At 34.6% G+C, this 10,946-nt stretch overlaps 3 protein-coding genes across 3 annotated transcripts; 2 read left to right on the plus strand and 1 right to left on the minus strand.

Moving 5' to 3' along the window:
• The first annotated feature begins 663 nt into the window (after positions 1 to 663).
• Positions 664 to 1,491, plus strand: LOC135125570 (uncharacterized). The gene is made up of 3 exons (XM_064051220.1): positions 664 to 916; positions 965 to 1,337; positions 1,385 to 1,491. The coding sequence occupies exons 1-3, from the start codon at positions 883 to 885 to the stop codon at positions 1,419 to 1,421; spliced, it is 444 nt and encodes a 147-aa protein (XP_063907290.1). The 5' UTR covers positions 664 to 882; the 3' UTR covers positions 1,422 to 1,491.
• On the minus strand, positions 852 to 6,478 carry LOC135125930 (uncharacterized). Its single transcript, XM_064051718.1, has 18 exons — positions 6,472 to 6,478; positions 6,103 to 6,156; positions 5,973 to 6,026; positions 5,857 to 5,910; positions 5,395 to 5,448; positions 5,204 to 5,254; positions 5,097 to 5,153; positions 4,907 to 4,960; positions 4,712 to 4,765; positions 4,532 to 4,585; positions 4,350 to 4,403; positions 4,168 to 4,221; positions 3,971 to 4,024; positions 3,766 to 3,816; positions 2,631 to 2,862; positions 2,505 to 2,567; positions 2,305 to 2,355; positions 852 to 975 (listed from the first exon to the last, which is right to left on the minus strand). The coding sequence occupies exons 1-15, from the start codon at positions 6,476 to 6,478 to the stop codon at positions 2,738 to 2,740; spliced, it is 831 nt and encodes a 276-aa protein (XP_063907788.1). The 3' UTR covers positions 852 to 975; positions 2,305 to 2,355; positions 2,505 to 2,567; positions 2,631 to 2,737.
• A 105-nt stretch (positions 6,479 to 6,583) lies between these two features.
• LOC135125571 (uncharacterized) lies at positions 6,584 to 7,251 on the plus strand. The gene is made up of 3 exons (XM_064051221.1): positions 6,584 to 6,630; positions 6,682 to 7,072; positions 7,157 to 7,251. Exons 2-3 carry the CDS (start codon positions 6,687 to 6,689, stop codon positions 7,176 to 7,178), a joined length of 408 nt encoding a protein of 135 aa, XP_063907291.1. The 5' UTR covers positions 6,584 to 6,630; positions 6,682 to 6,686; the 3' UTR covers positions 7,179 to 7,251.
• The last annotated feature ends 3,695 nt before the right edge of the window (positions 7,252 to 10,946 follow it).

The raw sequence follows: 10,946 nt of genomic DNA on the forward strand, positions 1-10,946 counted from the left end.
AGTATGTTACAGATATTAAGAGATTTTATGAGATCTTATTAGACGACAGACTTGATAATATACATATCAATGAATTAAACGAAAATATGTTACAAATTGATTACAAGTATAAAGGTTGCTATGTAGAAAATGATTTCAATACCAATATATTCATAGCGGCTTTTACAACCGCAAATGCTAGACTAAGATTGTACGAAATGTTAGACATATTAGGAGAAAGTGTAATATATTATGATACAGATGGCATTGTATATATAGATAATGGTAAAAACACTGTTAAAACAGGTTGTCTATTGGGAGATTGGACCGACGAATTAGGTAAGGACGTATGGATTGCTGATTGGGTATCAACAGGTCCAAAAAGTTATTGTTATAAAACTAATACAGGTAAAGTTGTTTGCAAAATTAAAGGATTTACATTAAACTATGAAACGTCCGAAAAGATTAATTCCGATAGCATGAATAATATTTTAGAACACAAAGACAGTAAAATTAGTACACAATATAATCGAATTACCAGAGATACTAAAACTAAAGAACTTTTAAATAAAATAGAAACAAAGGAATTTGGTTTTGTTTATGACAAGAGAGTTATTCTCGAAAATTTTGATACAATACCATTTGGATATTAATTCTTTTAGTTGCTAATTAATAATCCTTTATTATTGTTCCTGGGTTAAATAGTTCATAATTGGTTATTTGTCGCAGCACACGAAAAAATAGAAGAAGAACTTGTTATACAGAAGTACGCTCAACGCGGATTTTAAATTTACCCGCTCTTAATCTTAGTTCCAAGTTCAAATTCACAACGAAAGTTGGCGTAGGGGTAGGTGCTAGTAGTTGCTTCCTTGTCTATGGTTGCTTCTGTTCTATGAGTTGCTTATGTTTAACCTCATATTCTGGGTGTTGTTCCAAGGTACGTATAAAAACATAGATAAATTCGAGATAACCACCAAGTTTTTAGATAAAATGGATCTGAAAAAGTCCATCACTGAATTTCGCCAGTTTCAACGCGATCGTAGAAATAACATCTTACTAAATAGAAAAATGTTGAAATTTGATAATGTGTGTTACCAACGTGGGGCAAAGCAAATCAATGGGGTACTAGTGAGAATCCGAATGAGCCTAGGCCCCGATTTAGGAGTTATTACCATGTGCGCTGAGGATTTTCAGGGCAATGTAGAACTGACTGATTTGGCCACTTTCAACGACCAAACAGAAAACATAACTGAAGTGGTGCTAATATTTGAAAAGCAGGAAGGCATTAAATTAAGATTTGATACAGTGACGCAGAAAGGAGAAGTCGTTGCGTATCTAAAAAAATGTTTAAGAATGAGGTAAGAAAACACTTATATTTATGTTATCCTTATTGTTATGTTTGTAGCAATCGTTCCACTCCGGATCCTGGACTGCCCCACTAGGACGGCCCCACTAATTTCTCCTAATTTAATAACAAATTCAGTTATAAATTTATAAATCAATAAATTGCCTTGCCCGACTCTATTCATTTTTTTACTGAAGTGGCCCACCCCTAACAATAAGACAAAATCTTTAAAATCCAAGTGTTTTTAAATGGTAACTTTTCTTGGCCGAAACCGTATTCATTTTTGAAAAAAAACGGTGTATTTTCCTTGAAATGTTGACTTTTTTGAAAAGGGTGAGTTCGAAAACTTGGGCAAATTCTTTAAAAAATGTTAATTTTAAAATATATCTTAAAAACGGGAGTCTTTTCACGATTTTTCTGCTTTTCTGTTAACCCTTGAAAATCGGGGTGTTTTCCTTAAAAAGTAGCGGTGTTCTCAAGGGGCCTACTAGTACAAAATTCTAAACAGTGTAAAATCTTTGAAATCAAGGTAAAATTCCTAATTTTAAATGTTTTTAAAAGGGAAATTTGTTTGAACCAAACCGTATTCTTGTTTGAAAAAACGGTGTATTTTCCTTGAAATGATGACTTTTTTGAAAAGGGTATGTTTGGAAAAACCGGTCAAATTTTTTAAAAATTTTAACTTTTCAAAAGTTACTTTGAAAACCAGACTAAAAGCATTAAAAATGTATTGTGTTCTGAAGGGGCCTTATTACGACGTATTATACAATAAGAATAATAACAGTTATTTGTGTTATAAACGGACGGAGGCATTTACTTATACAGTCAGTATAAGGTTCTAGTAACAATGCAATGCGTTACCCCACCTAGAACACCAAATTTTATCCATCACTTTGGAATTCAAAATTATTTTTTTATTGAGTTTCGTGCAACCGTTTTAATATTTTTTTTAATTAATTAAAATTATGTATTCTTCATACCTGGAGGTGTTTCGAAGTCTGGGATACTCGATCGTAGTGGAGGGTTGGTTTCTGAAATATAATTTTATTACATTAGCTTATTTTTTATTTGCATTACGTACAGTTCAAGTAGAAAATGCACTCGTAGATTTATTTTTGAGCAACATAAACTCTGTCTGAAGCTGTACGCTTTAAGTCAACTTAACAATAAATTTAATAACCTGGTATTCCATACTGAATCTTGTCGCCCGTCGTACCTCTCAAAACTTGATCCGTGCTGGGTACTTTTAGTTATGAAATATAAAAGTTAACATATGATTTAAAGTTATTTGAACCATTAGTCATACCTGGAGGGATCGAAAATTTTACGGACATTTGAGGCATGTCAGTTACTGTTAATTCTGGAACATAAATATTCAAAGAGACAAAAATCTAATACAGTGGAGAACATTACTCATTTCCCATAGATTATTGAAAAATTAAAGCTTTCGAATAATTTAAAAATATTTCTATTGTGGATCATACCTGGAGACGTCAAATATTTTTCACTAGAGCCGTACCCGGTGGGCCTTTCTGATGCTAAAACATTAAGTATTCACACAGATAAAATATTTATAACGGGTGCAAATGAGCGAAAAAGCGTTTTGATACAGTCCGACAAAATTCATGTATACTCTGTCCATTTTATTTGCACTTCATAAGTTTTTATGGCTGATAATGAGCCCGTTACAATGATTGGTTTAGTATATTTTCCGGTGATCGTTTATTAATGAGGCGATTAATGCATGATTTTAGGCAACCAGGTATACACATCCGTACGTGAAATTTCATATTTCTGAATGTCAAAATTTTCCCAAATCAAGATTCAAAATGAGAAATTACATAGAAATGGATTCTTTAACTCTTCCGGAAGTAGAAAACGCAAATGTGGGCTCACTAACAAAATGCTTTATCAAAAAACCTACGATCAGTCTGTTGCTTGGTGCGCCGGAAAGCTGGTGATAAGGTATTCTGAATCCGTATTACTTGCATCCTTCTCCGAAATTTCCCATAAAGGCACGCTTGTGGCCAAAATATTCTATGCTTCGATCCACTTTATGCATCCGTCATGATTTGGACATATCCAACTAATGTTTGTTCATAAAAAAATATTTTGAACTTTCAGTAAATTTTTTTAAATTACGATCACCGGAAAAGTATTGTAACTAACTCGACTGTTAATTGGCGATTAATAATCTCGACCATTAACGCGCGCGTTAAAATATCTCGATTATTAATCGCCTTTATTAACAAACTTGTTCGTTAAATAGCTATTATTGTCATAAATTAATAATTATCTATTAATTGTGTGTGTGGTGGCTGAACGGCATAAATTTATAAAATTTTATAAAATACAACCGCAACGGATAAAGTATATTCGTCATATTTCATAAGGAAAATTATATACAGTCTGAAACAGTTTATAGGCATTATTGAGCGTACCTTGAGGAGGCGAATGTTCAATAATCGTAGGCAACTGAGTTACTTTCGGTTCTGAAACATAAATCTTTACATAGATAAAATACATAATTATACAGGTAAAAGATTAGTTATTTTTTACAAACTATTAAAACTATTCTTAAGTAATTAAAAGTTAAGTATAATTTAAATTTATTTGTAGGTAGGTATTGTTAACTGTTGATCATACCTGGATTAGGCAAATATGTATCGGTAATATGAGCCAACTGAGGTCCTTCTGTTGCTGAAACACATCAAATATTCACATAGATAAAAAATTATACAGGGTGGAAAATTATTAATTTTCGACAAACTGTTAAAAAATACTCTTAACAAATAAAAAGTTATGTTTAATTTAAAACTTTTTGTAGGTTTGGCTAATCGTACCTGGAGGAGGCGAATATTGTTCGATAATTTCAGGTCTCTGAAACACTTCTGGTGCTGAAACATAAATATTCACATATAGAAAAAAAAAACATACAGGGTGGAAAATTATTAATTTCCGACAAACTTAAAAAATACTCTTAAGAAAACAAAAGTTAACTTTTTGTAGGTTTGTCTCATCGTACCTGGAGAAGGTGAATATTGTTCGATAATTTCAGGTCCCTGAAACACTTCTGGCGCTGAAACATAAATAGTCGCATAGATAAAACGTTTATACAGGGTGGAAAATTATTAATTTCTGACAAACTTTCAAAAAATAGTCTTAAGAAATCAAAAGTTGACTTTTTGTAGGTTTGGCTAATCGTACCTGGAGAAGGTGAATATTGTTCGATAATTTCAGGTCCTTGAAACACTTCTGGCGCTGAAACTTAAATAGTCGCATGGATAAAACGTTTATACAGGGTGGAAAATTATTAATTTCCGACAAATTTAAAAAATACTCTTAAGAAATCAAAACTTAACTTTTTGTAGGTTTGGCTAATCGTACCTGGAGAAGATGAATATTGTTCGATAATTTCAGGTTCCTGAAATACTTCAGGCGCTGAAACATAAATAGTCGCATAGATACGACATTTATACAGGGTGAAAAATTATTAATTTCCGACAAACTTTTAAAAAATACTCTTAAGAAATCAAAAGTTATGTTTAATTTAAAACTTTTTGTAGATTTAGCTAGTCGTACCTGGAGGAGGCGAATATTGTTCGAAAATTTCAGGCCCCTGAAACATTTCTGGCGCTGAAACATAAATATTCACATAGATAAAAAGACACAGGGTGAAAGATCAGTCATTTGCTACAGATTCTTAAAAACGTGTTCTTATCAAATTAAATTAAAATTTACGTATATTTAATTTAAAATTATGTGTCGGTACCTGATGGAGGAGGCAAAAATGTTTCGGTAATGTGTGAGAACTGAGGTGCTTCTGTTGCTAAAACAAAAATATTAACAAAAATTACATATAGGTACTGTTAAACATACCTGGAGGAAGCAATATTTTGGTAGTCACAGGCAACTCAGGTGGTTCTGTTGCTGAAATAATTTTCACGTTAATAAAAGTTACTTACGTGAAGGTAGAAAATTAGTCATTCTCTACAGACCATGAAAAAAGTGGTCTTAAGTACTTAAATTTTATATAATTTAAAACTATTTATAGGTATTCTTTATCGTACCTGCTGTAGGCGAAAAATATTGTGTCATAGTTTGAAACCACTGAGGTTGTGATTCTGAAACACAAATATTCACTTAGATAAAAAAAAACAGCCTACAGTTATTTAGACGTAACTTCCCTCGCCCCTGAGGCAGACCCAATTCTGTACGCATGTTAGTTTACTTCGGTAAAGATTCACTTATTGTTAATTTCTAATACAAATAAATATTTTAATTTTAAAATATGTAAAGGAATCCTTTTGGCCAAATTAAATGGGTCGTTTTGAAATTAAACTATCAGATGGAATGTTTCCGAAAAAACTGAAAACATATGTTTCATTCATTATTTTTGGGCATCCTCTGCGGACAATCATCTAACTAAAACCATGTTAGTAAAGTACAGAATGACAGTTCCCTTAAAACATATTTTTTAATAAACGTTGATTTTTGTACGATAGCAAATCCTTTTTAGTGAATTATTTTACCTGTTGGTGGTGGCGTCACTTTAGTAAGTTCTGGTTCGAAGGAAACTCCTAGTTCTGAAGTAAAAAATGTTTACATGTATCTATTGTTCAATAGTATATAATACAATTCATTTTACCTGATGTTGGTGACTTCACTTCAATAAACTGTGGTGTGTCGGGTACTTCTACTCCTGAAATATAAGTAATTACATATATGTAGATATTTTTTAACTGTAGTTTAATAGTCTAAGGTGAGGCTCATTTTACCTGCTGACGATGGCGTCACTGAAATAAACCCAGGTGTGACGGATTCTTCTAGCTCTGAAATATAAACAGTTACATTTACCTACATATTTTTTTACTCTAATTTAAGAGCATACGGTACGACGAGTTATTCTGGAAAATTTTGATACAATACCATTTGGATTTTAATTCTTTTAGTTGTTAATCAATTGGAAACTATAATTAATAATTCTTTTTTATTGTTACTAGGTAATGAATAATTTATTGTAGTATGTAAATGGAAAATTTATTAAATAAATTGGGTTTAACACCGTCTTTGGACTGACTTCTTATAACGGATTATGGATTTGGAACTAGGAGAAAAAAACAATCGGCCAATAATCGAATTAATACTAGCCATTTATACAACCATTTATACATCCAGCTGGAAGGCAACCTCAGTTTGCGCACGCACCCGTAACCAACGCTGTTCGACACGTTGACGTTCGGTGGTTTGATTCGGTTCTTTGTTTGCGGCTGTAGCCTTATCTTTGTGTGGTTTTTGCAGTCTTGGTACGTGTACAAAAATAATGATGAAAAACAATATTTGGAATTTTATTTTAGATACGATGGACTTAAAAAAGCTAATGAAAGATTTTCGTCATTTACAAGCACACCGCAAACAGGTGAAGAAGTATAGTATTCAAAATAAGAAAATGGCACATCTTGCAAGACTTCATGTCGTAGACGGAGCTTCCCTATTTTGGGTGCAAATATTTTTCCATACTGAAAGCCAGACTATAGTTATTAGAGAAAGTAATAATCAGGCAAATGGATTACAACTCTACCGCACAACCATATATAGGGATGAAATCGAGACGTATGGGAGTGACCACGACCAAATACAAATAAATATGTATGAAGAGGTCAACAAGCCCGATCCATTATTAATTTTTGAAAACGATGCACAAGGGATGCAGTTTGAAACGGCATTCAGACATTTTATGGAGTACAGGTAAAAAACATTTATCTAAAAATAGTCTATGCTTAAATTCGGCCATTTTTTTTTACCTCCCCAACTAAATTTTTTTCTTTGCAGCGATCCTGAAGTGGTTCAGTAAGATCAGATAACGGTGGACCAGAATTGCGTATTAAGTACCTACCTACATAATGTAATTTGTTATTTAATTCATTTCTTTTTTCAATATCAATTTGCTCAGAACAAGTAATAAGTAGATAAAAGACAAAATCATTTTGTTTTGTAAATCTTTATTATAATACTTTTTGTCTAACATTTGTTTAATTAATAGTTAATTTTATAATAGTAAAATAAACTATTGATTTTGACCTAATCGCCAGAAGACAGATGGAGATTCATAAACAACAAACAGCTGTGTACGAACTGCCTAAGCCACGATGCAGGCAAACAATGCTTCAGCACAGCATCATGCCATAAATGCAAAAGAAGGCACCATACATTATTACACAACGACCGAAGCAGCAACCCAAAGGTCAACCAGCAAAAAACATTCAACTCAACAAACAAACAAACTCCAAACTCTGGAGAAAACTCAACGAAGAAAATTCAAAGCCATGTAGGCATTGAAAACAAACAGGTACTTCTGGCCACAGCATTATTAAGAGTACGAACAGCAAACGGCACCTACGAATACCTACGAGCCCTTATTGAACCGGGATCACAGGCATCGCTCATAACAGAAAAGGCTGCAACGCTCTTGTCACTACCCAGAGAACACATTCAAGCCGATATAACTGGACTTGGAGGAGAAATACCGAACAAATCAAACTCCAAAATTAGAGTCAAGTGCGCTCCACGATTTTCGAGTAATTTCACACTCACAACAGACCTACTGGTACTACCAAAAATTACAGAATCTCTACCAGAAGAAGACATCGAAACAGATCTTCAGGTGTGGCAAAATCATCTCATCGCGGATCCAAGATAAGGGCCCAATTGATGTATTGCTGGGCGCGGGTGAATACCGCAACATAATACTCAACGGTATCCAAAAAACAAACGATGGTTTAATGGGTCAAAAAACAGAATTTGGATGGATCTTGTCCGGTACCATAATAAAAGAAGAAAAAAGAAATAACAAACGCATAACGGTCAAAAGCATGATGACAAGAAAAGAAAATCGGCAAGCTGCAGGAATTGCGAAACCTGCTTCAAGACCAAAGCAAAATCCACCAACACTTCGAAAAATGGCATCAGTTCCAGTCACACCCAAACCTACCACACGGCCGGTGGTGGCAAATTTGGCTCCACCAAAAATCCATCAACAGTTAATACCAATAAAAGAAGCCATGGTCCAGGCTGAACACACAACAAGAATTAGAAAAGGAAGAAGAAGAAATACAGTCCGAACTTCAAAAAACAACGTGGCCAAAGATAACTCTGCACATTGTAAGATTCAACGTCATCATCAGAAGCACCGTTCTAACAATTGGGGCTGCAGTCTGGGCAGCATGGTTCTTTATTCAACGAAGAAGACAAAGGACGCAACCACGACCTCAAGAGGAGGCTGTCGAGATGATGCCCATTTACCCGCCAAGAGTACCCTAATTAATTACCAATCCATACCATTGCGATCTCAGTGCAAGCCTTCTACAAACCCCATCGCCCCTGTCCATTTCGAGAGACCCAACATGTTTAAATCCTAAATTTAAACAATAATTTTTAAAATTTAAATTTCCTCTTTACGTCATCAATAAGAAGGTCAAGACCAACAAGAAGAATGTAGAACGCTGAAACATGGAATTGCAAGTACCAGAACTACGAAACGCTGACTACCGCACAAGCACCATCGTCAGCGTTAAGAAGGCAACGGTAATGAAACAAAAGAACATACAAGAAACTGGGTCGCAATACAATTTCATATCTCGCATTACCTTTAGTTTAGAACCACTCATACGCTGTAAATAATTAGATTTGTATAAATAAGTTAGGTTGTTTTGAATAAAATTAGTATTAAGCTTTATTGGCTTTTTACTCACTCCCACAATTCTACCCTAGAATTGTTCAGACCGAAAACTCTTTGAATTAAATGTTCAGCATAGAGTGGAGGAAATCAGTTTTGAGCTAAAAATGCGGCAAATTAAACTTAATAGGTTGCAAGCAGCAGAGGAAGATATATAGGTGTAGTTTTTGTATAAATTTTTTCTAAATATAAAGTTTTGTTAGTTAATAAATTTACCTGAAAACTGTGTCTATTAGTGCTCTCCTTGCAGCATTGCCACCTGGAAAATCGTCATTGTTAACGTCATTTTCCACATCTTCATATTGCTGGATTGCTTCAAAATCGTCAGCTTGATCATTTTGGCTAATGGCAATATTGTGCAGCACTGCAGTTGCTACTAGGATTGTCAAGGTGTTCTCCAATTTTGTTCGTAGTCCCAGAGATAGACATGCAAACCTTCGTTTCCAATTCCCGAAACAACGTTCGATACAATTTCTAGTTGCTTTGTGGTCTGCATTATAATTACGTTCTGCTGGAGTTGTTGGATTTGGAAGAGGGGTCATTAAATAAGGTCTACAACCATAGGCACTATCTCCGAGTATGTACGACCCTTGAAATTCTCTATTTTCACATCTTGCGCTTAAGAGTGAAGCGTTCCATATTGTGCTGTCATGTGTAGATCCTGGCCAACGTGCAACAATATCACGGATGTTTAACTTTGAATCACAAACAGCTTGCACGTTGATGGAGAAATAAGTTTTCCGATTCCTGAATATCTCAGCATTTTCTCCACCAGGTGATGTTATGGGAACATGGCTACCATCCACACAACCAATAACATTTGGAAAGCCTCGTATCGCATGAAAACCTGTCTTCACTAGTAGTTTTTCTTGCTGGTTTTCCGGCATTTTTACAAAATGTGGGCACATCCCTGCTAGATGTTCAGATACTCGTACCACACGACATACTGAACTTTTGTGGACACCATAGTCATCACCAACGAGAATTTGGAATGCTCCTACATTATAGGATACGATTAACATTTTGTTATTAATTGTATGATAGTTACCTGTTGCCTAGAACCTCAAAGCGATAAGTAGCTGATCTGCAGCAGAAAGCGAACAATTTCTTAACGTCATGGGGGCAATGTTGTCTTCAATCAAAGTAATAATGTGTCTCACAGTGTCTTTATAAAAACGGTATCGATCACGAAACTCAGAAAGGGTTATGTCTATCTCTGAATACTTTCACCCTATCCACAACCACTAAAAGGTCACCCAATTCCTCATCAGAGGAAGAACTTGAACTCTCGAATGCCCGAGCAAGTTCCATTCTCTCTGACCCCGCAGACGCAAAGTTTTGAAAAGAACTGATTTTGTTTTCACTAAATTGTAGTCAATTTGTTGAAATTGCTGAAGTAATCCTTGCAGAACAACACCAACACTCCAAAATCGAAATCAAAAATCAAAACAAAACACGAAACAGCGACCATTGGCATTCAACAATTTGCCAATTAGTGACTGCGCATGCGTCAGATAAAATTTAACGGACCTCCATGCCGCGTTAGTTTAACTGTGCATTTTGGCTCGGTTAAACTGACAATTTGTTTCTAGCAACCCATTTACTAATTTATCGGAGAGTTAAACTAACTGGTCGGTTAAATATCGTTCCAGAAACCAGCCATTAGTGAAGTGCCTTCAAGAAGTCCTGCATGCAGCAACCACGTTTGGCGGACTTGATGTTGTTGCCACTATTTGTGATATGGGGACAAATAATGTGAAGGCCCTTAAAGTAAAGCCTCGATACAAACTCCATATTTTACATTTGGCAAAAACAACATCCACACAATGTATGACCTTCCGCAAATATTCTGTTTTGCTACCAGTTGAAATTGGAGGCCAAGAACAA

This window comes from Zophobas morio, unplaced genomic scaffold (genome assembly GCF_036711695.1).
Source record: "Zophobas morio isolate AGI-343-1 ecotype UQ-CSIRO unplaced genomic scaffold, CSIRO_AGI_Zmor_V1 ptg000009l, whole genome shotgun sequence".
NCBI classification, from domain to species: domain Eukaryota; kingdom Metazoa; phylum Arthropoda; class Insecta; order Coleoptera; family Tenebrionidae; genus Zophobas; species Zophobas morio.

What these genes read in the sequence shown, in the direction of transcription:
- LOC135125570 (XM_064051220.1), top strand. Translation starts at nt 883, where the DNA reads ATGTTTAACCTCATATTCTGGGTGTTGTTCCAAG. An exon ending in ATTCTGGGTGTTGTTCCAAG is followed by an intron (nt 917 to 964) that starts GTACGTATAAAA and finishes CCAAGTTTTTAG; the next exon opens with ATAAAATGGATCTGAAAAAG. An exon ending in AAAAAATGTTTAAGAATGAG is followed by an intron (nt 1,338 to 1,384) that starts GTAAGAAAACAC and finishes TTATGTTTGTAG; the next exon opens with CAATCGTTCCACTCCGGATC.
- LOC135125930 (XM_064051718.1), bottom strand. An exon ending in ACAATATTCACCTTCTCCAG is followed by an intron (nt 4,222 to 4,349) that starts GTACGATGAGAC and finishes TTTATGTTTCAG; the next exon opens with CACCAGAAGTGTTTCAGAGA. An exon ending in TACATATTTGCCTAATCCAG is followed by an intron (nt 3,817 to 3,970) that starts GTATGATCAACA and finishes TTTATGTTTCAG; the next exon opens with AACCGAAAGTAACTCAGTTG.
- LOC135125571 (XM_064051221.1), top strand. Translation starts at nt 6,687, where the DNA reads ATGGACTTAAAAAAGCTAATGAAAGATTTTCGTCATTTACAAGCACAC. An exon ending in AGACATTTTATGGAGTACAG is followed by an intron (nt 7,073 to 7,156) that starts GTAAAAAACATT and finishes TTTTCTTTGCAG; the next exon opens with CGATCCTGAAGTGGTTCAGT.